The sequence below is a fragment of the Crotalus tigris genome, unplaced genomic scaffold, assembly GCF_016545835.1.
Source record: "Crotalus tigris isolate CLP2741 ecotype Arizona unplaced genomic scaffold, ASM1654583v1 scf7180000024308.805542, whole genome shotgun sequence".
NCBI lineage: Eukaryota > Metazoa > Chordata > Lepidosauria > Squamata > Viperidae > Crotalus > Crotalus tigris.
Window position 1 is genome coordinate 96,125 of NW_024100480.1, and position 23,852 is coordinate 119,976.

Sequence of the window (23,852 nt, forward strand, 5' to 3'; positions counted from 1 at the left end):
AAGTATTTGTAGTACTCTTCCTCATCCAGATTCTTAATGTTATTTTCGTGGGGCATCTTGATTCCTTCAGTTTTCATTATTTTTCCTTGTTTGATAGTAAGTGTGGCACATTTGTCCAAGCCAAACTCCATTACAATATCTTGGCTATATATACGGACAGTGTTGAGCAGCGATTCTATTTCAGATGATGTTTTTCCATACAGCTTCAGATCATCCATGTAAAGGAGGTGGGATAGTCTGGCAGATGTTTTTGATGTTTGATAGCCATGTCCTGAGTTATTCAGTATTGTTGACAGAGGAAACAGTGCAATAACAAATAGTAATGGTGATAATGAATCTCCTTGAAATATTCCTCTCTTGATATTAACCTCTCCCAGCCTCTCACCATTGATCTGCAACTGTGTCTTCCATTGTGCCATCGATCTTTGCACAAATTTTCTGATGTTTCTACTGACTCCTGTTATTTCTAGGCACTTTATTATCCAATCATGTGGCAGAGAGTCAAATGCCTTTTTGTAGTCAATCCATGCCACATTCAGGTTGGTCTTCCTTCTCTTGCAGTTTTCCAAGATCATTTTGTCTATTAGGAGTTGATCTTTTGTTCCTCTGCTATTGGGGCGGTTTCCTTTCTGCTCAGGTGGAAAGAGATTGTTTTCAACTAGATGCTGTTGTACTGCATCAGCTACCACACCAGTTAGTAATTTGAAAGTTGTTGGTAAGCAGGTAATTGGCCTGTAGTTACCTGGTGTTGCCCCTTTTGCTGGATTTTTCATTATTAGGTAGGTTTTCCCAGTTGTTAGCCACTTTTCAATTTCTCCTCCTTGTAGTATATTGTTGAACTGCTTGGCAATGAGTGGGTGTATAACAGTTAGATGTTTCAACCAAAACCCATGCAGTTCATCTTCACCTGGTGCTGACCAATTTTTGATTTTCTTTGCTCTTTTTTCTACCATTTTTGTTGTTATTACTAGTTCTTTCATTTCAACTTCTGTTTTATTTGCATCCACCTCTTTTAACCAAGCCGCATCCTTGTTGTATTTCTTTGGGTTATCCCATATCTGCTTCCAGAACTGCACTGTTTCTTCCTTGTCAGGTACTGACTGATTCTTGCAGTTTCTCCATTGATGGATTGGTAGAAACGTTTCTGATTGGATTGAAATTGGAGGTTCTGCCTATAGTTTGCAATTCGAGCTTCATATCTACTGATTTTCCTGGCTATAGCTGTTATTTGTTGCTTTATTATTTCCAGTGCTTCCTTGATCTTCCTTGTTTCTAAGTGGTATTTCTTGATTAGGTATTCTTTGGTCTTCTTGTTCTTCAGCTTCTTTTCTTTCATCTGTTCTAGCTTGCTTGCATGTGATCTTAACTTGCTGATCTTATTTTCTAGTCTAACCTTCCATTTTTGTGGTGCACTGTTTGTTTGTTTTTCTTCTTTGTTGATTTTGCATCCCAGGTATTCAGTTATAACTGCAGCTGTGCTGTACATTAGTTGGTTTGTTCTTGCAGTGAATTGGTGCTTATACTTGCTATTGCAGTATTTGCATCTTTTAATGCTTGTGCTAGCTGTTTCTTTGAAACAAGCTTCAATGCAGGCAGCCTTATTCTGTTGTTTTTGTGCTGTTCTAGATGCTCAGTTATTCTTTGTTTCAATTCTTTTATTTCTTTAGTTAGAGGGTTTTGTTCTTCCTGAGGAAGAGGTGCCTGGTTTCCAAATGAGAACAGTTGTATATCTCTGCTGGATTCCTTCACTGCCAACTCCCCCTGGTTTGCCTCTACATTCTGAATTACTTCTGGTAAGGCTTTGATTTCTTTGCCCTGGGTAAACCTTTGCAGTTCGTCCAATTCTGTTTCTGTGAATACTTTATTTCGTGTTATAAATCGGCGTTGATCTGCTAGTCTCTGTTCTGTTATTTCTGATTCTGGATGTTGTTCTTTCCAGAATTGGTGCATTCGTTTTAGATATCCTCTTCTTGTTGGACTTGATCTGTAGTAACAGATCATTATTTCTTTGTTTTCCATCACTGTGTATCTGCGACGGGTAAACACCTTTTCTTCCAGTAGTTCTGCAGCTGCTGGCCCTGGTTGCTCAGCCAACAGTCCTGAGTCCTGTAACCCATTTTTCACCAGATATCCAGGAACTCCAATATCTAGCACGGACCTTGTTAACCCGGGCGACGTCCGAGCCGGTATGGCATTCTGAAATTTACGTCTCACCATATTTTTTATGGGAGAGACACTCTTTGTCTGACTCCTCTGATGAGACCTGTCCAGTATGGTTGAACCTCTGGCATAGCTCTCATCTTCCTCAGAGTACACAAGCCCCACAACCACGTCAAGGTAGTGCCTCACTGGGGGTATTATTATTATTATTATTATTATTATTAAAAAATACAAAGTCAAAATTGAGAAGACAGCATCAGACAGTAAGTGCCACCTATGCAAAGAAGCTGAAGAAACAGTGGACCACTTGGTAAGCTGTTGCAAGAAGATTGCACAGACTGATTACAAGCAGCGGCATGACAAAGTAGCAACAATGGTGCATTGGAAGATCTGCAAAAAATATCATTTGCCTGTAAGCAAAAACTGGTGGGATCATAAAATAGAGAAAGTCATAGAAAATGATAAAATTAAACTGCTCTGGGACTTCAGAATTCAAACAGACAAGCACCTGCAACATAACACCCCAGACTTAACAATTGTCGATAAGAAAGACAAAAAAGTCTGGATAGTGGACGTGGCAGTGCCTGGAGACAGCAGAATAGAAGAGAAAGAACTGGAGAAGATAACAAAATACAAAGACCTACAAATAGAAATAGAAAGACTGTGGCAAAAGCAAGCAAGGGTAGTACCAATAGTCATAGGCTCCTTGGGTGCAATCCCAAAACAACTGGAGCACCACTTGAACACCATTGGCATTGACAAATTCGCTATTAGTCAATTGCAAAAGGCGGCCTTATTAGGAACTGCTTCCATCCTGCGACGATATCTGTAATACCATCAAACATCCACATCTGCCTATCCCAGGTCCTTGATAAGGACTCGATAGGTAGACAAAAATGCCAAATCCAGTCTGAACATCTGGCTGACTATGCGATGATCAATAATAATAATAATAATAATAATAATAATAATAATAATAATAATGTTGGAAGGGACCTTGGAGGTCATCTAGTCCAATCCCCCTGCTCAGTCAGGATTAAAGCAAGAACCCAACAAAAAAAGCATGATGAATACCTGCCAAAGAACTATAGAGACATGATTTGGGTCACCTCCAGAGGTTGCGAATGCTCCAACAATGGAGGTTTTTAAGAAGAGATTGGACAATCATTTGTCTGAAATGATACAGTGTCCTGCTTGAGCAGGGGGTTGGACTAGAGGACCTCCAAGGTCCCTTCCACGTCTGTCATTCTGTCGTTCTGCAATTCATTCAGAGCGGCTTTTAGCTAGCAAGAAAGTCCAGTGAAGAAACAAACCGTACATCACCCTTTGTAAACCATTTGACAACTTTGACCGGGATGGTATAATAAAGTCTCCTGCCTTGAGTAAGGGGGTTGGACTACAGGACCTCTAAGGTCCCTTCCAATTTGGTTAATTCTGTTATTCTGCTTTCGTAGAATCACAGAATCGGAGTCGTGGACTACCCACGTTTAAAATATATATGGTTGACTTCGGCTTCATAGTCGAGGGGGAAACTTTTAAACCTTGGGGAAAAAATGGGACCAGGTTGGGGTTTAAAATGAAAACAGCCCTGTCAAGGATGAAACATTGGCAGCTGCGTGCCACTGCATTTAAACTTTTAAATTAAGGAGGGGAGGTGTTACTTTCAAGTGGGTTAGATGGAGAAACGAAACGTCTACGATTCAGCTGACGTCCGAGAGAGCCTGAAGCCTTTTCAAGGACACCAGAACAGGTGTGGATTTGAAGCAGACGGTTCCCGTAACAAAGTAACTTGTTGATACGGACGATGTAAGACGTGGGGGGGGGGGTTGGCTGGGAAAACTATGGTTTAAATCTGTGAATTCAGCGTGGGAAGCTCAGAGTTAGTTTTGCTTCGACATTACCACGCAGCGTGTTCAATCAACGGTAAGATTTTTGGAGACGGGATGAACCTGGAGTTTGAATTCGGACTCTCGAGCTGGATGTTGACAAGTACCTTCTCGCCTTTGGATCCCGGAAATCCAGGGGGACCATCCAGTCCGATTGGACCAGGTAAGCCAGGTTTCCCCTGGAAAAGTAAAAAAAAAAAAGTCTCTTTGTTAGGTTTCCACTGAGATAAGGACACAGCTGACTAGGGGAATTCTGGGAGTTGAAGTCCACAGGTCCTAAAGTTGCAAGGTTGGAGACCCTTACTTTGAATGCTTTGCAATCACAGGCCACAAGTAGCTAATTATAACTTGATGCTTACCAAGTTATCTGCTTTCCCCTACTAGGAGTAACATCTCCCTTGAGTAAGAAACATCCTACAGTTCTTCCTCCAAGCAATGAAGGGATCCAGTTAGGAACAGAAGATCCCACTTACCAATTCCCCTCTTCCTCCTTTCTCTCCTTTGATCCCACTTCTGCCTCTAGGACCCTGAAAAACAGAAAGACTGGATTTGCAAAACACATTGAACTAGGCCAGGGGTAGGCCACCTTGGCTCTTTTATGACTGGTGGACTTCAACTCCCAAAATTCCTGAGCCAGACACGCTGAGGGGAAAGGGAGAAGTTTCCAAGCTGAGCCAGGCTGGCTCAGGAATTCTGGGAGTTGAAGTCCACGGGTCATGAAGGGACCAAAGTTTCCCTCATGTTGGCTCAGGAATTCTGGGAACTGAAGTCCACGAGTCATGAAGGGGGCCATAGTTCCCCCATGCTGGGTCAGGAATTCTGGGAGTTGAAGTCCACCAGTCATAAAAGAGCCAAGGTTGCCTACCCCTGGCCTAGGAGGCTCACCGCTTAGAACAGGAGGACTTAGGACAGGGGTGGGCAACCTGGGCTCTTTTATGACTGGTGGACTTCAACTCCCAGAATTCCTGACCCAGCCATGCTGAGGGGAAAGGGAGAAGTTTCCAAGCTGAGCCATGCTGGCTCAGGAATTCTGGGAGTTGAAGTCCACGAGTCATGAGGTGACCATAGTTTCTCCCATGCTGGCTCAGGAATTCTGGGAGTTGAAGTCCACCAGTCATGAAAGAGCCAAGGTTGCCTACCCCTGGTCTAGGAGGCTCACCGCTTAGAACAGGAGGACTTAGGCCAGGGTAGGCAACCTTGGCTCTTTTATGACTCGTGGACTTCAACTCCCAGAATTCCTGAGCCAGCCACACTCAGGGGAAAGGGAGAGGTTTCCAAGCTGAGCCAGGCTGGCTCAGGAATTCTGGGAGTTGAAGTCCACGAGTCATAAAAGAGCCAAGGTTGCCTACCCCTAAACTAGACTAAAAAAAAGTGTTTGACAGCTTGTGATTGAGATGTGGCAGAAGGCCAGCCAAGGTCTTATCGGGAACCAGGTAGTTCTCGACTTACAAATATTAGTTTAGTGACCGTCCATAGTTACAACAGGACTGAAAAAAGGGACTTAGAAACGGTCCTCGCACTTATGACCATCCTGGCGCTATTTGTGACGTTCCCAGCCAGCTTACGACAAGCAAAGTCAACGCGGGGGGGGGGGGGAGAAACCAGATTGATTTAATGACTGTACAATTTACTTGCTGTGATTTGCTTAACAAACCGTGGCCAAACAGCGGGTAAAATCCGGACTCAACTCACTTAACAATCTGCCTTAGCAACAGAACTTCTGATCTTAATTGTGGTCGTAAATTGAGGACTACCTGAATGCTTTCATACAGTTGATTTATCTGGAGATAACAAAGGCATTTATGTTCTGTAAAATATCAGTACAGGCATTAGCACTTAACACAAATGTAACTGAAAGGTCATTTCGTTGCTAGGAATAGATGAATCTTAATATTCCTAGAATATTTGCTTCCATTCATGTACAAATTCATCTCTCCCTTTTTCTACATCGCTTTGCAAATTTATTTTAATAAGTCTTCACACAGAGGCCTTCAATTACACGCCATTTGCTACACGATTGCCCCAATATGCTTCTTTTCATGTGTTGTAATTGATTATTTGATGATTATTTTGCACTATCATAAGCGGCTGTATTCCTGGACGTAATATTTGCATGGAGAACTCCGTTGCAAACCCCAGAGAGAAGTTTGAAATAACAAGGATGCATGCCAACGTAAGAAAAGTGAATTATTAAAAATAGGTTAATTAATGCCCCCATGCCTGACTCACTCTTTTGATAAGTCCTTCGAAGAGGGTGTTGGATCTAAAATAGGAACAGAAATTAAGCCACTTACTCTGAGGCCGGAGTCCCCTGCTTCACCCTGGAATTTAAAGAGCAGAACATGTCACAAAGGGCTGAAAGGTTTAACAGAATCACAGAGTCACAGAATTGGAAAGGGACCTTGGAGGTCATCTAGTCCGACCCCCTGCTCAGGCAGGAAAACCCTCTACTATTTCAGACAAATGGCTGTCCAGTCTCTTCTTGAAAACCTCCAGTGATGGAGCACCCACAACTTCTGGAGGCAGGTTGTTCCACTGGTTAATTGTTCTCGCTGTCCAGAAATTTCTCCTTGGTTCTAGATTGGATCTCTCCTTGGTTAGTTTCCATCTGTTGCTTCTTGTCCTGCCTTCAGGTGCTTTGGGGAATAGGTTGGCCCCATCTTTTTTTGGTAGCCCCTCAAATATTAGAAGGCTGCTCTCATGTCCCCCCTCGTCCTTCTCTTCATTAAACTAAACCAGGAGTAGGCAACCTCGGCTCTTTTATGACTCGTGGATTTCATCTCCCAGAATTCCTGAGCCAGCATGGCTCAGCTTGGAAACCTCTCCCTTTCTCCTCAGCATGGCTGGCTCAGGAATTCTGGGAGTTGAAGTCCACCAGTCATAAAAGAGCCAAGGTTGCCTACCCCTGGTCTAGGAGGCTCACCGCTTAGAACAGGAGGACTTAGGACAGGGCTAGGCAACCTTGGCTCTTTTATGATTCGTGGACTTCAACGCCCAGAATCCCTGAGCCAGCATGGCTCAGCTTGAAAACCTTTCCTCAGCGTAGCTGGCTCAGGAATTCTGGGAGTTGAAGTCCACGAGTCATAAAAGAGCCAAGGTTGCCTACCCCTGTACTAGACATACCCAATTCCAGCAACCGTTTGTATGCTTTCGCCTTCATATGTTTAACTGGGAATCCATGCCAACTTCTTCGAAATTCAGATGCTCGGCAACTGACATGTACTTAGGACAGTTGCAGTGTCCCAGGGTCATGTGATTCCCCCTGATGAGCAAAGTCGATGGGAAACCGTGTTACTAACTCAACGATTGCAGTGGCTCAGTTAACAACTGTGGCAAGAAAGGTCGTAAAGCGGGGCGAAACCCACTTAGCAAATGTCATGCTTAGCCAGAAAAAAATTGGGGTCCATTGTGGTCGTAAGTGGAGGACTACCTGTACTCAGCTATTGGCTGATGCAAGGTGGGCACCGATTGGCTGAAAAGGCTCCCTGGGAGATTTAGAGTCACCAGTCAAAGAGGGAAAGAGAGGTTGGCTTTAAAAAAAAAATGCATGGGGAATGATTGACATCCAGGACAGCCAATGAGGTGCAAAGGCACAACAATCTTACATACCTTCACCGACCAGCCAGGTGGTCCCTGTGGTCCAGGTAGACCAGGTAGGCCAGGGGGGCCTGCAACACCAGGAACCCCCGGCTGTCCTTTTTGACCCTGAAATACACACATAAAATAGAATAAGCCAGTTATTCGAGCAGAGTGTCTCAACCTTGACAGCTGGCAAATGTGTGGACTTCAACTCCCAGAATTCCCCAGCCAGTTACGATGCCCAGATGCTTAGGAGTCTAGTTTCTGCTCCCAAGGCGATGCTAATCGGATCTGAAGATTTGGGGGTGATTGTCTCCACCCTCCAAAATGTCAGGAAAGGAAGAAATACCCGTAGCTCAGGGTGGAACTGTGGTGTCCGTAAGCTCGGTTTTTTTCTTGCAGATGTTTTATGACCCAACTAGGTAACAGAATCAGTGCTAGAAGGGAGGGGGATATAAGGGGTGATGGAGAATGAGGAGGAGGAGGAGGAGGAGGCACTGATGATGTTACCTATTTGGATCATGAAATGTCTTTAAGAAAACAACCAAGCTCCACGATCACCAAGGACTCCACAGTCTTTCCTCCTCCTCCTCCTCCTCCTCCTCCTCCTCCTCCTCCTCCTCCTCCTCCTCCTCCTCCTCCACAAACACCATTCCCTTCTAGCACTCATGATGTTACTTAGTTGGGTCATGAAACATGTGCAAGAAAACCACCCAGCTCAGAGAGCACCAAGGACTCTACCGACCTCTTCTTCTTCTTCTTCTTCTTCTTTTTCTTCTTCTTCTTCTTCTTCTTCTTCTTCTTCTTCTTCTTCTTCTTCTTCTTCTTCTTCTTCTTCTTCTTCTTTTCTTCTTCCTCTTCCTTTTCCTCCTCCTCCTCCTCCTCCTCCTCCTCCTCCTCCTCTTCTTCTTCTTCTTCTTCTTCTTCTTCTTCTTCTTCTTCTTCTTCTTCTTCTTCTTCTTCTTCTTTTCTCCTCCTCCTCCTTTTCTTCTTCTTTTCTCCTCCTCCTCCTCCTCCTTTTCTTCTTCTTCTTCTTCTTCTTCTTCTTCTTCTTCTTCTTCTTCTTCTTCTTCTTCTTCTTCTTCTTCTTCTACTTCTTCTTCTTCTTCTTCTTCTTCTTCGTCTTCTTCTTCTTCTTCTTCTTCTTCTTCTTCTTCTTCTTATTCTTCTTCTTCTTCTTCTTCTTCTTCTTCTTCTTCTTCTTCTTCTTCTTCTTCTTCTTCTTCTTCTTCTTCTTCTTCTTCTTCTTCTTCTTCTTCTTCTTCTTCTTCTTCTTCTTCTTCTTTTCTTCTTCTTCTTCTTCTTCTTCTTCTTCTTCTTCTTCTTCTTCTTCTTCTTCTTCTTCTTCTTCTTCTTCTTCTTCTTCTTCTTCCTGTTCCTCCTGTTCCTCCTGTTCCTCCTCCTCTCTACAATCCCCATTCTTCTTCTCCCTCCTCCCCTTCTCCTTTTCTTCTTCTCCATAAAACATGCACCCTCCTAACATTGATGATGTTATCTAGTTGGGTCAAGAAACGTCTGGAAGAAAACCACCAAGCTCCGAGAGCACCCAGGACCCCTCAAGATATCTTCTTTTACTCACCGGAGCACCTGGTTGTCCACTTCTTCCTGAGATGACTTCCATGCTTCCTAGGAGATATCCTGGCTCTCCCTGCAGAAGAGACGTTGCGTTTATGTACTGCGTATCCGACGGAGTCCAAATCTACTTCTGTATAAAACCATAACTTGAGAGGACCAATTCATGCACGTACAATTGGGATCTTTGGAATATATTGGGCATGTTTTCTGCTAGATTGTTTGTCAGGTGTTAATCCCTGCTTATCTGGCTCATTAAATGATGTATTTGTAGGTCTACAAGTTCTTTACTCCAGTATAAAGATGAAGAGACGATGCCAATCCAGAGATTTAGCACTTGAGGGTTGAAAAAAGGATTTCCAGTGTCTGTCTTGACAATGGTCCTCAAATGCTACCAAAATATGAGACCACCAGCTTGATGGTATCCCAGTAGCCCTTGACCTGATGCTGCAACAATCATCAGGGGTCGTGTCACTTTTTTTCAGTGCTGTTGTAAATTCCAACAGTCACTAAACCGGGGGTCTTCAAACTTGGCCCTTTCATGACTTGTGGACTTCAACTCCCAGAATTCCTCAGCCAGCATGGACCATATAAGCCAGGGGTCTTCAAACTTGGCCCTTTGATGACTTGTGGACTTCAACTCCCAGAATTCCTCAGCCAGCATGGACCATATAAGACAGGGGTCTTCAAACGTGGCCCTTTTATGGCTTGTGGACTTCAACTCAGGTGGTCTTGGCCTAGAGCAGAGAGTCTCCCAAAGTGGCAACGTTAAGGCCTATGGACTTCAATGCCCAGAATTCCCCAGGCAATGGGGAATTCTGGGAATTGAAGTCCACAGGTCTGAAAGTGGCCAAGATTGGAGACCCCTGGCATAGATCTAAGGTTACGTATTACATCTTAGGTGTGGTATCAACACAGTTTTATTGTGTATAAGTGTAATGCACAGAATAGAAACTCACTCTGTCTCCTTTAGGCCCAGGTGGACCTGGGAATCCAGGAAGTCCCTAGTCAGACCGTGCAGAAAAAAGAGATTTAGCTTAGTGCCAAAACAGGAGCAGTCAAAATCATGTACTCATATACCACACAAATCCAGTACTGAGACCCACTTTGGTCTAATGGTTTAAAGTATCAGTTAGAAACCTGGAGATGGGAGTTCTAGTCCCACCTTAGGCTGAAAAGCTATCTGGGTGACTTTGGGCCAATCACCAGGAGACAGTGAGTTCTAGTCCCACTTTAGGCATGGAAGCCAATTGGGCGACTTTGGGCCAATCACCAGGAGATGATGAGTTCTAGTCCCACTTTAGGCATGAAAGCCGGCTGGGTGACTTTGGACCAATCACCAGGAGACTGTGAGTTCTAGTCCCAGTTTAGGCATGAAAGCCAGCTGGGCGACTTTGGGCCAATCACCAGGAGATGGTGAGTTCTAGTTCCACCTTAAACATGGAAGCCAATTGGGCGACTTTGGGCCAATCACCAGGAGACGGTGAGTTCTAGTTTCACCTTAGGCATGGAAGCCAATTGGGCGACTTTGGGCCAATCACCAGGAGACGGTGAGTTCTAGTCCCACTTTATGCATGAAAGCTGGCTGGGTGATGTTGGACCAATCACCAGGAGACGGTGAGTTCTAGTCTCACCTTAGCCATGAAATCCTGCTTGCTTTCATGGCCAAGGCCAGACTAGAACTCACTGTCTCCTGTCTTCTAGCCTGGTGCCTTAACCCTTAGCACAAATTGTCTCTATCTATATACAACTTACTTGATCTCCTTGTGTGCCTGGGAGTCCCTGTCCATTAAGAGAGAGAAGAAAAGCATGACTTATTAAAAATGAGGCATTGGGTAACTTTTCTAAAACAGTTGTGATCTGAACAGCATCAAATATCTACTCTTAATCCAGGAGACCCTGGTGGGCCCGCTCGTCCATGTCTGCCAGGTAATCCCGGGATCCCATCTTTTCCTGGAAATCCCTAAATAAAGCAGAAAAGAACAGAAGATATGTATAAGAAATAGGGCGTCAACATCCAGCTTGAGAATCCAAATAAAACTCCATGTTCATTCCGCCTCTGAAAAATCTTATTGAATACACTGCATGGTTATGTTGAAGAAAAACTAACTCTGAGGTTCCAACACCCAATTCACAGACTTAAACAATATTTTTTCTGGCCAAACCCCCAATGTCTTACATAGTCCATAAAAACAAGTTCACTTTGTTACGGGAACCGTCTGCTTCAAATCCACACCTGTTCTGGTGTCCTTGAAAAGGCTTCAGAATCTCACGGACTTCAGCCGAATCGTAGAAGTTTCATTTCTCCATTTAACCCACTGTTGAAGGCCAAACAGACCCCTGTGAAAGTCTAAATGGATCTATTTCAGTGGTTCTCAAGCTGTGGCCCGCAGACCCCTGGAGGGGCTGTGATGTTGTCACTGGTGTGTGTGGGGGGGGGGTCCACAAAGGCTTGAACAAATGTTATGATTTGAATCTTGAGTTAAGCCTTGAGGATCTGTGACCACAAAAAGTATTTAAAAGGGGTCCCCGGTAAAGAAAAGGTTGAGAACTCCTGATCTATTTGATCCAAAATTTTCCAAACTGGAAATCCACTCACCCGTTCTCCTTTTTCCCCCTTGGTGGTGAAGGCAAACGGGTTGTAGCTTCCTCCTCTGTGTAAGCTTCCTCTCACAAAGCTCTGTAGAAGCAGTCAAGTGTCATTCTAGAAGTTTGGGCCCCCAATTAATCCATCCCAGAATGCTTGTCTTCTCCAACAGAGAACAGGGCTCTCCAAACTTTTAAGACGTGTGGACTTCAACTCCCAGAATTCTCAAGCCAGGATTCTGGGCTCAGTTATGGTCGTAAGGAGAGGACGACCTCCTCCTCTGACACTATCACGGATACTCCACATAGGCTGTGGGGCTGAAAGAGGGAGACTGACCCAGCTCCCTTCAGGGAATTGTCAGGCGCGAAGAATCGGGACCACACGTCAAGCTCTCATTTTATTGCTCACGCCTATACAGATAGCCATCGACTTACAACCACACACTCAAACTCAAAATTTCAAGTATCCACTGAGGCAATTGAGTTTTGCCTCATTTTACGACCTTTCTTGCCACCGTTAAGCGAATCACGTCAGTTGTTAAGTTAGTAACACGGTCGTTAAGTGAATCCGACTTTGCTTGTCGGAAGGTCACAAGAGATAATCACATGACCCCGGGTTACTGCAACCATCATAAATATGAACCAGTTGCCAAGTGCCTGAATATTGATCACGGGACCCGTGGGATGCGGCAACGGTTGTTAAGTGTGAAAAACAAGTCACAAATCACTTTTTTTCAGTGCTGTTGTAACTTTGAATGGTCACTAAATGAACTGTTGTAAATGGAGGACTACTTGTACACAAGAATCTGGTCAACTAACAGTCAGCATGAAATTGGTGCTAGATAAGAATCAATGCAACTCAAAGGGGATTTGACTCAGAGCCTTTGTGACTACCTAAAGATTCCAGGCTGATTTCTCTCTTGACTCCACCACCAGGCTCTGCCTATTCTTCTCCTACAACAGGGGTCGCCAACCTATGGTCTGCGGCCCAGTACTGGGCCGTAGCCTGTTGGCCACCTGGCCCCAGGAATAGGTGGTGAGCCCCACCCCACTCACGGTAGCACTGCCGCATGGGTACTGGCAGCCCGATTTGCACATGCGCAGCGACACTAGCACCGCCACCAGCATCACACAAGCATCCACGGCCCGTTTGCATATGTGCGGGGATGCTAGCATCGCCACCAGCATCACACAGGTGTCCGCGGCCGTTTGCACATGCACGGGGATGCTAGCACCGCCACCAGCATCACACGGGCAATTGCACCCGTTTGCACGTGCACGTGAGCTATGGGAGTGTGTGGCCCACTTGTGCATACGTTTACATGCCAGCACTGCCGTCGTGCACATGCCCGTTTATGCATACGCAGGGCAGCACGCGTGCACACTTCCCTGCTGCTCCCTTTCCTTTCGGACCGTCGAGATGAAAAGGTTGGGGAACTCTCTGCTACAAGACCTTCTGGGGCTGAGCAAAAACAGACCCTCTCTAGCTCAGCTCCTTCCTGAAAGAGGGACCCTGATTGTTGGATTAAAAGAGAGAGAGAGAGAGAGAGAGACTGTCCCCAAATCCCCCAGGTGGCCTCTGTAGCTCAGCTTAGACTTGAATCCTCATTTTCTCAATATTAACCCCAAACTGAACTACGAATGAGGGTCCCCAGGTTCAGAGGCCATCCACACCTGCCTTACCTCCAAACATTTGGGGTCACAAGGTCCTTGCGTGGCGAACGCTGCCAGGTGAGTAGGAGGGGAACTGCTGGTGGCTGGCCTCATCGGCTCATCAAACAGCCGTTCTGGTGGCCCCAGTGCTTTGCTGGCAAACTTAGAATAAAGGACATAAGGTTAGTCCATTCTGCTATGCACTTTATCCAGAAGAGCTGAAGGACATAGACCCAAATATGTCTACAGTCTACACCAGGGGTCCCCAATCTGTGGGCTGTGGCTTATTCGTAGTATGGGAAGTCACTCCCCAGAGAAGGAAATATTAAAAAGGGCAGAAAATTATATTTTCTCAAAGGATCTTAAAAGAGGCAGAAAAGCATGCCTTTCTTAATAGCCCCAAGTGTCCCTCCCCCAAGCAGAAACCAGCTCTGTAGAAATGCAGATGTAATAATCCATTCAGGAAGGTGAAGCCCTCCAGCTAGAACAGTGGTTCTCAACCTTTTTAATGCCGCGACCCCCAACCGGTCGTAAGTCGAGGACTACTCAACTGGTCGTAAGTCGAGGACTACTCAACTGGTGCAGCACCATTTGCATAATGGGACTTTTGACGGGTTAGCAGGGCAGAGACAGCCTGGACAATTCCTGTTGGCTTTTGAAAGCCAATAAAATTAGACTCTATTCAAGAGAGTCTATTCTATTGGCTTTCAAAAGCCAGTAGAATAAAAGGGAGTAGCACAGCTAAGGAAAAGGGGAAAAAAATGGCAGACTGCATTGTTTGGTGACCCCCATGAAATGGTTGCTCGACCCCAAATGGGGTCCCGACCCACAGGTTGAGAACCACTGAGCTAGAAGCTAGAAGATTAAGAAGACAAAGACACTTAAAATCTACATACCCCACCCAAACTCTAAGACAGGACATAATAGGATTAACCCACAGATGCCAAAGGGACACAGGTCAAAATACATGCCACAGGAAATACAAAGCCTCAAACAGAAACAGGAACAACTCCAAACAAAAGGCTCCAGAGGGTATAAAAACCAACTCCGTACATGTGCTCGCTCTCTTTTTTCTTCCAGAGCCATCTTTCTGTCTGGCTCTCTTCTCCAATAAACTGCAACCTTCTTTCTAAAGCAGTCGCCATGTTGTTTATTCCCAGCTGGGACTGAACCACGATGAAGACTTTTCCTTCAACAGTAGCCAGGCTGCATCAGTGGTGGGCCGGTATGCACCAGTGTTTGCAGCCCCACTTGCGTGAGTGGTGGGTACCCGCGCCTGCCGCTCACCCAAATGAAGCCGTGTGTGCGCGTGTGCCTGTCTGCCCCTCACTTTCCCCTCTTCCACCCCCTTGCCCCACGCTGGGCCACCGACCTGGAAAAGTTGGGGAATGCTGATCTACACAGGCGGATTCCGCCACGTTAAAGAGGCTTAAATCGCAGAGATTGCAACTTTAAAGGCGTTCCTATGAACGTTTATTTGAAAATAATTTATCTACGTGCTTAAGGGGATTTGATCCTATTCCGGGGGGGGGGGGGCGAGCGGGATAAAAGACGGCACAGTCCAGGACTGGATCACCAGACAAGTAAGAGATTGAGGATAGCTATTTCCAGAATATATCCATTAAGTCAGGATTGTATAGATCAGGGCCTGGCTTAGGAATTCTGGGAGTTGAAGTCCACAAGTCATAAAAGAGCCAAGTTTGAAGACTCCTGGTATAGATTTAGTCTGGCAAAACTTCTATATACAGTGTATCCAGCGAACCAGTTTGGTCTAGGCCAGTGGTTCTCAACCTGTGGGTCGGGACCTCATTTGGGGTCGAACGACCATTTCACGGGGGTCGCTAAACAACGCTGTCCGCTATTTTTTCCCCCTTTTCCTTAGCTGTGCTACTCCCTTTTATTCTATTGGCTTTTGAAAGCCAATAGAATAGACTCTCTTGAACAGAGTCTAATTCTATTGGCTTTCAAAAGCCAATAGGAATTGTCCAGTCTGTCTCTGCCCTGCTGAGCCCGCCAAAAGTCCCAGTCTTCAAACGGTGCTGCACCACCTGAGTAGTCCTCGACTTAGGACCGGTTGAGTAGTCCTTGACTTACGACCGTTTGGGGGTTGCGGCATTAAAAAGGTTGAGAACCACTGGTCTAGGCCTAGGGATTAAGGTGCCAGGTTAGAAACTGGGAGACGTGAGGTCTAGTCCTGCCTTAGGCATGAAAGCCAGCAGGGTGACTCTGGGCCAATCATCAGGAGGTGGTGAGTTCTAGTTCTACCTTAGGCCTGAAAGCCAGCTGTGTGACTTTGGACAATCACCAGGAGGTGGCGAGTTTTCTCTCTCTCTCTCTCTCTCTCCCTCCCTCCCTCCCTCCCTCTCTCTTTCTCTCTCTCTCACACACACACACAAAAAAAAACACAGCCATAATCTTTTAAATATATATATAGGATTATGGGATAGTCCGTAACAGAATAAGAGCCCTGTGGCCTAAAGAAGGATGCAAAAAAAACCTGAGTTACCTTCAAATGTTCTGGGAGATCTCTGTTCCCTTGCCGAGATCCCAAACAAATGATTTCCACCAGTTCCTCGATGATTTGGGTCAAATCATCAAAAGTGTCAACATGGAAGAGATGGTCCAAGTTCTGAGGCAGGAGAACCTGCTTCAATTCCTCCACATTTGCTCCTGAGATGCCCACAACGATTATCTGAATTCCTGCAGGACAGGAGAGAGAAGATCAACACACCGGAAGAAGGGTTGCATTGCAGTGCACAGTAGGCAGAAGGGGTGTGTGTGTGCCCAAATCTGCAATGGGGCAGTGTAGGAAAGATCTTGGGAAGAGATGCTGCCTAGATTAGATAAGAGAAGACGTAGCCCACAATTGCATAATGGACGGAGGAACAAACTCAGAAAGGAACCTGTCTAATTTCTCGGTCTCTAAAAGAGACGGCGGGAAATTTGTACTTTTCAGACCTGCAAGATTCTGTTAAGGGAGCCTTACAATAAAGCAGAATTAACTCACCTAATTGCGTTTCCTATCTGAAAAGGTTGACAGGCAGAATACAAGGATACTAGAAGTGAGGAGATTCAGGTTCTAGTTCCCCTTAACCACAGAGGTTTCCTGGGGGATTTTAGGCCAGTTGTTCTTACTAAGGCCTTACCTCTGATGGAGATGGAGGTGGAGGTAGAGATGAGGATGGAGGTGAAGGTGCAGGTGAAGATGGAGGTGGAGGTAGAGATGGAGATGGAAGTGGAGCTGGAGATGTAGGTGGAGATGGAACGATAGAGAGATGGGGAGGGAGAGGGAGGGGGAGAGACAGAGAGATAGAGGTGGAGATGGAAGTAGAGATGGAGGTGGAGATAGAGATGATGGAGATAGAAATGGAAAGGGAGGTGGAGACTGAGGTGGAGAGACAGGGATAGAGGTGAAGGTGAAAGTGAAGGTGGAGAGACAGGGAGATGGAGGTGGAGGTGGAAATGGAGGAGGAAGTGGAGGTGGAGATGGAGATGGAAGTGAAGGTGGAGATGGAGGTGGACGTGGAGAGACAGAGAGATGGAGGTAGAGGTGGAGAAACAGAGATAGAGGTAGAGATGAAGGTAGAGATGGAGGTAGAGATGGAAGTCAAGGTGGAGGTGGAGATGGAGGTGGACATGGAGAGACAGAGAGATGTAGAGATGGAGGTGGAGGTGGAAGGGAAGGTGGACAGACCCAGATAGAGGCAGAGGTAGAAGCAGAAATAGAGATGGAGATGATAGTGATGGAGAAACAGCGAGAGGGAGATGATGCTAGAGATGGAGGTAGACCTCTCTGCTATCTATAAATCCATTTCCTTCCTTTTGCACAGAGGGGAGGGAGTCTTAAATTCATGACTATTTTCCTTTGGGATCAATAAGGTAAGCCGAACACAGAAACCCAAAGCATCTGGTACTGCCTTTTATATCCAAACTTTCTCAATGTCAGACGCATCGTATCTATGAGGTCGAAACCATAACTACCTAGAAGGTGAGCCAGTCTAGATGGGGGTAGCACGTCATCCAGGGAGGGGCCATCTGTCAGCAGGATCAGGATGTGTGGGACAGCAGGCCTCATTCCCTTGGCGACTTGAAATATTTCTTTCAGCACATAAGCAATTCCTCTGCCTGGGAGAAAACACAGAATCTTAGAGAAGTAGAACAGTAAAAAATAATAATAATAATCACAAAACAACTGGAGCACCAAAGGTGCTTTTCTCAACAGGCCACTGGACTTTCTTGTTTTTCTTTGAAGACCTTTCGCTTCTCATCCGAGAAGCTTCTTCAGGTTCTGACTGAATGGTGGGGAAGGAAAGGATTTATACTCCTTGCAGACAGCTGGTCATTTGCATTTTTTAGAGAGTCGTTGAAGCCACTTGGGGGTTTGTCTGTGTCCTCAGGGTCACCTGAGTGGTGCAAATGGGTGTCCCAACCCTTTCAGCAGCTCCAGGAAGGCTCCACACCCATTTGCACCACTCAGGTGACCCTGAGGACACAGATGAACTCCAAGTGGCCTCAATGACCCTCTAAAAGAATGCAAATAACCAACTGTCTCCAACTTCCCTGCCATCCTGTCGGCGCTGAAGAAGCTTCTTGGATGAGAAGCGAAACGTCTTCACAGAATAAACAGAAAGTCCGGTTGCTTCCTGAAAAAGCATTTTTGGGACAACTATGACCTGAATGACTAAGAATCTCCATAGACAAATGGAGCACCACTTGAGCATCATTGGCACTGACAAAATCCCCATCGGTCAATTGCAAAAGGCAGCTTTACTCAGAACAGCTTACATCCTGCAGACAATTATCTGTAACCCCATCAAATATCCAGATCTGCCTATCCCTATCAGAGAAGGATGAGGGGGGATATGATAGTAGTGTTCCACTATCTCAGGGCTGCCCCAAAGAAGAGGGAGTCAAGCTATTCTCCAAAGCCCCTGAAGGCAGGACAAGAAGCAACGGATCATGGAAACTCATCAAGGAGAGAAGCAACCTGGAACTAAGGAGAAACTTCCTGACAGTGAGGACAATTAACCAGTGGAATAACCTGCCTCCAGAAGCAGTAAATGCTCCAACACTGGAAGCTTTTAAGAAGAGACTGGACAGCCATTTGTCTGAAATGGTATAGGGTTTCCTGCCTGAGCAGGGGATTGGACTAGATGACCTCCAAGGTCCCTTCCAACCAATAATAATAATAATAATAATAATAATAATAATAATAATAATAATAAAGGAAAAACAGAATTGGAAAGGACCAGAATTTCCCTTGCCTAAGGAAGGTTGTTATCCAATGAATCACGCCCTGATTTTTGCCATTGTTGTTAAGCCAATTATTGTGATTGTTAAATGAACCATGCAGTCATTAAGTAAATCTGTCTTCCCCCATTCAATTTGTTGGAAGGTGGCTAGGAAAGTCAAAACATGGTGATCACATGATCCTGGGACACTGCGACCGTCATAAACACATGCCCGTTGCAAGGCACTCAAATTTTGATCGCACAACTCTGGGGATGTCGCAGTGTTCCTTAGTGCAAGAGCCAGTCATAAATTATTTGCTTCGGTGGCTTTGCAGTTTCGAACGGGCTGTTAAACAAATGGCCGTAAGTCAAGGCCTGCATTAATTTGTCTGAGAATTATTATTATTATTATGGATCATCGCACAATCAGCCAGATGTTCAGACTGGATTTGGCATTTTGTCTACCTATCGAGTCCTTACCCAGGACCTGGGATAGGCAGATGTGGATGTTTGATGGTATTACAGGTATCGTCGCAGGATGGAAGCAGTTCCTAATAAGGCCGCCTTTTGCAATTGACTAATAGCGAATTTGTCAATGCCGATGATGGTGTTCAAGTGGTGCTCCAGTTGTTTTGGGATTGCACCCAAGGAGCCTATGACTATTGGTACTACCCTTGCTTGCTTTTGCCACAGTCTTTCTATTTCTATTTGTAGGTCTTTGTATTTTGTTATCTTCTCCAGTTCTTTCTCTTCTATTCTGCTGTCTCCAGGCACTGCCACTTCCACTATCCAGACTTTTTTGTCTTTCTTATCGACAATTGTTAAGTCTGGGGTGTTATGTTGCAGGTGCTTGTCTGTTTGAATTCTGAAGTCCCAGAGCAGTTTAATTTTATCATTTTCTATGACTTTCTCTATTTTATGATCCCACCAGTTTTTGCTTACAGACAAATGATATTTTTTGCAGATCTTCCAATGCACCATTGTTGCTACTTTGTCATGCCGCTGCTTGTAGTCAGTCTGTGCAATCTTCTTGCAACAGCTTACCAGGTGGTCCACTGTTTCTTCAGCTTCTTTGCATAGGCGGCACTTACTGTCTGTTGCTGTCTTCTCAATTTTGACTTTATATGCATTTGTCCTTAAGGCTTGGTCTTGTGCAGCCAGAATTAGTCCCTCGGTCTCTTTCTTCAATTTTCCTGCTCTTAGCTATTGCCAGGTCTTGTTATTATCTGCTTTCCCAGCTATTTTTTTCATGTATTGGCCATGTAGTGCTTTGTCTTCCCATGCCTCTATTCTGTTCTTCATTTGGTCTTTCTTGTAGGCCAATTTGGTCTCTCCAGTAGTCAGTAAGCCTTCCTGATATACTAATTTCAGTGCATCTTCATCATTGTTCTTCAGATATTCTCCCAAAGCTATTTTTTCTTCTTCAACCATCTGATTTACTTGTAGCATCATCATCATCATCATCATCATCATCATCATCATCATCATTATTATTATTATTATTATTTATTCTCCTACTATGGGCCCTGGGATGTGCAGCAGTCCAACCCAAATGGATGAACGGACACAAAACAGACGAATGAAAAGCTAACATGACACCCACCTGTCTTTGTATTCCCGCCGTTATAGACAAGGCTCCTGAGAGCATTTAGAACTCGGATCCGGTCTGTAAAGGTGTTCAAATGGAATGCGGGCCTGGGTTTTTCGCTGTACTGAACTACTGAAACCTGACAAGTAACAGACAATTTTGTTTAAAAAAATAGAGAGAGAGTTTAAACATAATCATAATCATAATCATCATCATCATCATAATAATAATAATAGTAATAATAAAGTTGGAAGGGACCTTGGGGGTCATCTAGTCCAACCCCCTGCTCAGGCAGGAAACCCTACACCATTTTGGACAAATGGCTGTCCAGTCTCTTCCTCCTCCTCCTCTTTGTAAACTCCTCTCCCTTCTAGCCCTGATGATGTTCCCTAGTTGGGTCATGAAATGTCTGCAAGGAAACCACCCAGCTCAGGGAGCACCAAGGACACCATAGTTCTCCTTCCTTCCTTCCTTCCTTCCTTCCTTCCTTCCTTCCTTCCTTCCTTCCTTCCTTCCTTCCTTCCTTCCTTCCTTCCTTTCTTCTCCTCCTTTCTAGCACTGATGATGTTCCCTAGTTGGCTCATGAAACGTCTGCAAGGAAACCACCCAGCTCAGAGAGCATCAAGGACCCGTAGTTCTCCTTCCTTCCTTCCTTCCTTCCTTCCGTCCTTCCTTCCTTCCTTCCTTCCTTCCTTCCTTCCTTCCTTCCTTCCTTCCTTCCTTCCTTCCTTCCTTCCCACTCCTTTCTAGCAGTGATGATGTTACTTAGTTGGGTCATGAAACGTCTGGAAGGAAACCACGAAGCTCAGAGAGCACCAAGGACACCCCCCCCCCAAAAAAACCCAATTTCTGTGAGAGAAGGATTTACCTGGGTACCTTCAGGCCCAATTTGAGGGAAATTAGAGACCAGCTGGACGAGGAAATCCTTCATTTTGATAAAGTTGTTTGCCCCGATGCTTGAGGACTCGTCCACCAGGAAAGCGACGTCCGCTTTGATTTTGCTATAGGCTGGGGGGGGGGGAGGAAAAGGATTTATTGATTGATTGAAAACATTTATCACCTGATCATCCCCCCCTTGCTACCCTCCCAGGGGGCTTCTGAGAAGCAAACTTAATGGGAAAAATCGGATTTGCTTAATGACCACGTCAAGAAAAGGTCATAAAATTGGGCGTGATTCAGCAACCACTTCCCTTAGTGACGAAAGCCCCGGTCCCATTTTGTGGCCGCAAGTCGGGAACGACCTGTCGTTGCAATCTACTCTCCCACTTAAACCACGATTACCCTTCCTTGAATAAGAGATTTGTGCTCAAAACCTACATTACATTATTGATTTATTTGACACACTTGGAAATAAGGAGGCATTTCCTGACGGTGAGGAGGATTCGGCGATGGGACCGCTTCCCTCTTGGAGTTGTGTCTGCTCCATCGCTGGAGATTTTCAAGAAGAGACCGGACAGCCATTTGTCCAAATAACAGAATAGCAATGTTGGAAGGGACCTTGGAGGTTAATAGTTAATAGTAGTAAAGTTGGAAGGGACCTTGGAGGTCATCTAGTCCAACCCCCTGCTCCAGCAAGAGACCCTATACCATTTCGGACAAATGGCTGTCCAGTCTCTTCTTAAAAACCTCCAGTGTTGGAGCATTTACCGCTTCTGGAGGCAGGCTGTTCCACTGGTTAATTGTTCTAATTGTTAGGAAGTTTCTCCTTAGTTCTAGGTTGCTTCTCTCCTTGATTGGTTTTCATCCGTTGCTTCTTCTCCTGCCTTCTGGTGCTTTGGAGAATAGCTTGACTCCCTCTTCTTTGGGGCAGCCCCTGAGATATTGGAAGACTGCTATCCTGTCCCCCCTCGTCCTTCTCTTCATTAAACTAGACATATCCAATTCCATCAACCGTTCCTTATATGTTTTAGCCTCCAGCCCCCTGATCATCTTTGTTGCTCTTCTCTGTTCTCTTTCTGGAGTCTCAACATCTTTTTGTACATCGTGGTGACCAAAACCGGATGCAGTGTTCCAAGTGTGGCCTTTCCAAGGCGTTGTAAAGTGGTATTAACACTTCACGTGATCTTGATTCTATCTTTCTGTTAATGTAGCCTAGCACTGTGTTGGCCTTTTTGGCAGCTGCCGTGTGCTCATGTTTAAGTGATAGACTCCGAGATCCCTCTCACAGTTAACTACTATAGAGCTAGTTACTACACCTGTCCTATACTATACCTGTGCCTTTGGTCTCCTGTCCCAGGCAGCGGGTTGGACTAGAAGACCCCCAAGGTCTCTCTCAACGATAGGATTGTGGCTAGGCTAAATTCTCTTCCCGCTGCATAATACTCATTCTCATGAAGTACCACTAGATCAGTGGTTCTCCACTTGTGGGTCGGGACCCCATTTGGGGTCGAATGACCATTTCACGGGGGTCGCCAAACAACGCAGTCCGCCATTTTGTTCCCCTTTTCCTTAGCTGTGCTACTCCCTTTTATTCTATTGGCTTTTGAAATCCAATAGAATAGACTCTCTTGAATAGAGTCTAATTCTATTGGCTTTCAAAAGCCAATAGGAATTGTCCAGGCTGTCTCTGCCCTGCTGAGCCCGCCAAAAGTCCCATTCTGCAAACGGTGCTGCAACAGTTGAGTAGTCCTCGACTTACAACCGGTTGGGGGTCGCGGCATTAAAAAGGTTGAGAACCACTGCACTAGATACTTCTCAGAACCCTGCAAGTCTTGTGGCGCTTACATGGACCAGCCGTGGTGATTGAAGGGGTGGGAACCGAGGCACCCAGCAAATTAGGACGTTGGGCTGTGGCTGCAACGCTGAAGCTCGTCTTAAAAGAGGCAACTGTTGGAACGATGGACTGGTTTGTTCTTGTGGGTCGAAGTTTTGTTGGAGGCGATGTTCCAGACATCCCCGTTGGAAGGACACCAGAGAGGTTCCTGGATGTTCCAACTATGAACCAAAAACCAAGAAGACATTTCGTGAGAGAGGTCAATTTTTTTTCCCCACCATGGGTAAAATAAATCAGGGGTCTTCAATCTTGGCAACTTGGAGAATTCTGGGAGTTGAAGTCCACCAGTCTTAAAGTGGTCAAGGTTGGATACCTCTCCAGACCACTGTTCCTCAACCTTGAAGATATGGAGACTTCAACTCCCAGAATCCACCCATCTTAAAGGATGCTGGCTGGAGAATTCTGGGAGTTGAAGTCCACCAGTCTTAAAGTGGCCAAGGTTGGATACTTTTCTAGACCACTGTTCCTCAGCCTTGAAGACATGGAGACTTCAACTCCCAGAATCCACCCATCTTAAAGGATCTTGGCTGGGGAATTCTGGGAGTTGTCCACGTCTTAATATGGCCAAGGCTGGATAGCCCTCGTCTAGACCACTGTTCCTCAACCTTGAAGACATGGAGACCTCAACCTCTCAGAATCCACCCCATCTTAAAGGATGTTGGCTGGGGAGTTCTGGGAGTTGAAGTCCCCAAGTCTTTGTGGCCAAGGTTGTATAGTCCTAGTCTAGACCACTGTTCCTCAACCTTGAAGATATGGAAACTTCAACTCCCAGAATCCACTCATCTTAAAGGATCTTGGCTGGAGAATTCTGGGAGTTGAAGTCC

General features: G+C 45.4%; 1 protein-coding gene across 1 annotated transcript in view; it reads right to left on the minus strand.

Annotated features, from left to right (window-relative positions):
• Positions 1-23,086, minus strand: part of LOC120299685 (collagen alpha-1(XIV) chain-like) — a 37,176-nt gene extending 14,090 nt beyond the window's left edge. The window contains exons 1-13 of the mRNA XM_039324741.1: positions 22,980-23,086; positions 21,124-21,263; positions 20,271-20,394; positions 17,418-17,561; positions 15,943-16,136; positions 13,467-13,598; positions 11,797-11,877; positions 11,080-11,160; positions 10,953-10,979; positions 10,157-10,201; positions 7,662-7,714; positions 6,341-6,367; positions 4,154-4,225 (exon numbers count right to left, since the gene is read on the minus strand). Coding sequence (XP_039180675.1) covers positions 4,154-4,225; positions 6,341-6,367; positions 7,662-7,714; positions 10,157-10,201; positions 10,953-10,979; positions 11,080-11,160; positions 11,797-11,877; positions 13,467-13,598; positions 15,943-16,136; positions 17,418-17,561; positions 20,271-20,394; positions 21,124-21,186 — 1,043 coding nt within the window. The 5' untranslated portion in view covers positions 21,187-21,263; positions 22,980-23,086. The remainder of the gene's footprint in view (positions 1-4,153; positions 4,226-6,340; positions 6,368-7,661; positions 7,715-10,156; positions 10,202-10,952; positions 10,980-11,079; positions 11,161-11,796; positions 11,878-13,466; positions 13,599-15,942; positions 16,137-17,417; positions 17,562-20,270; positions 20,395-21,123; positions 21,264-22,979) is intronic.
• Between the last annotated feature and the right edge of the window lie 766 nt (positions 23,087-23,852).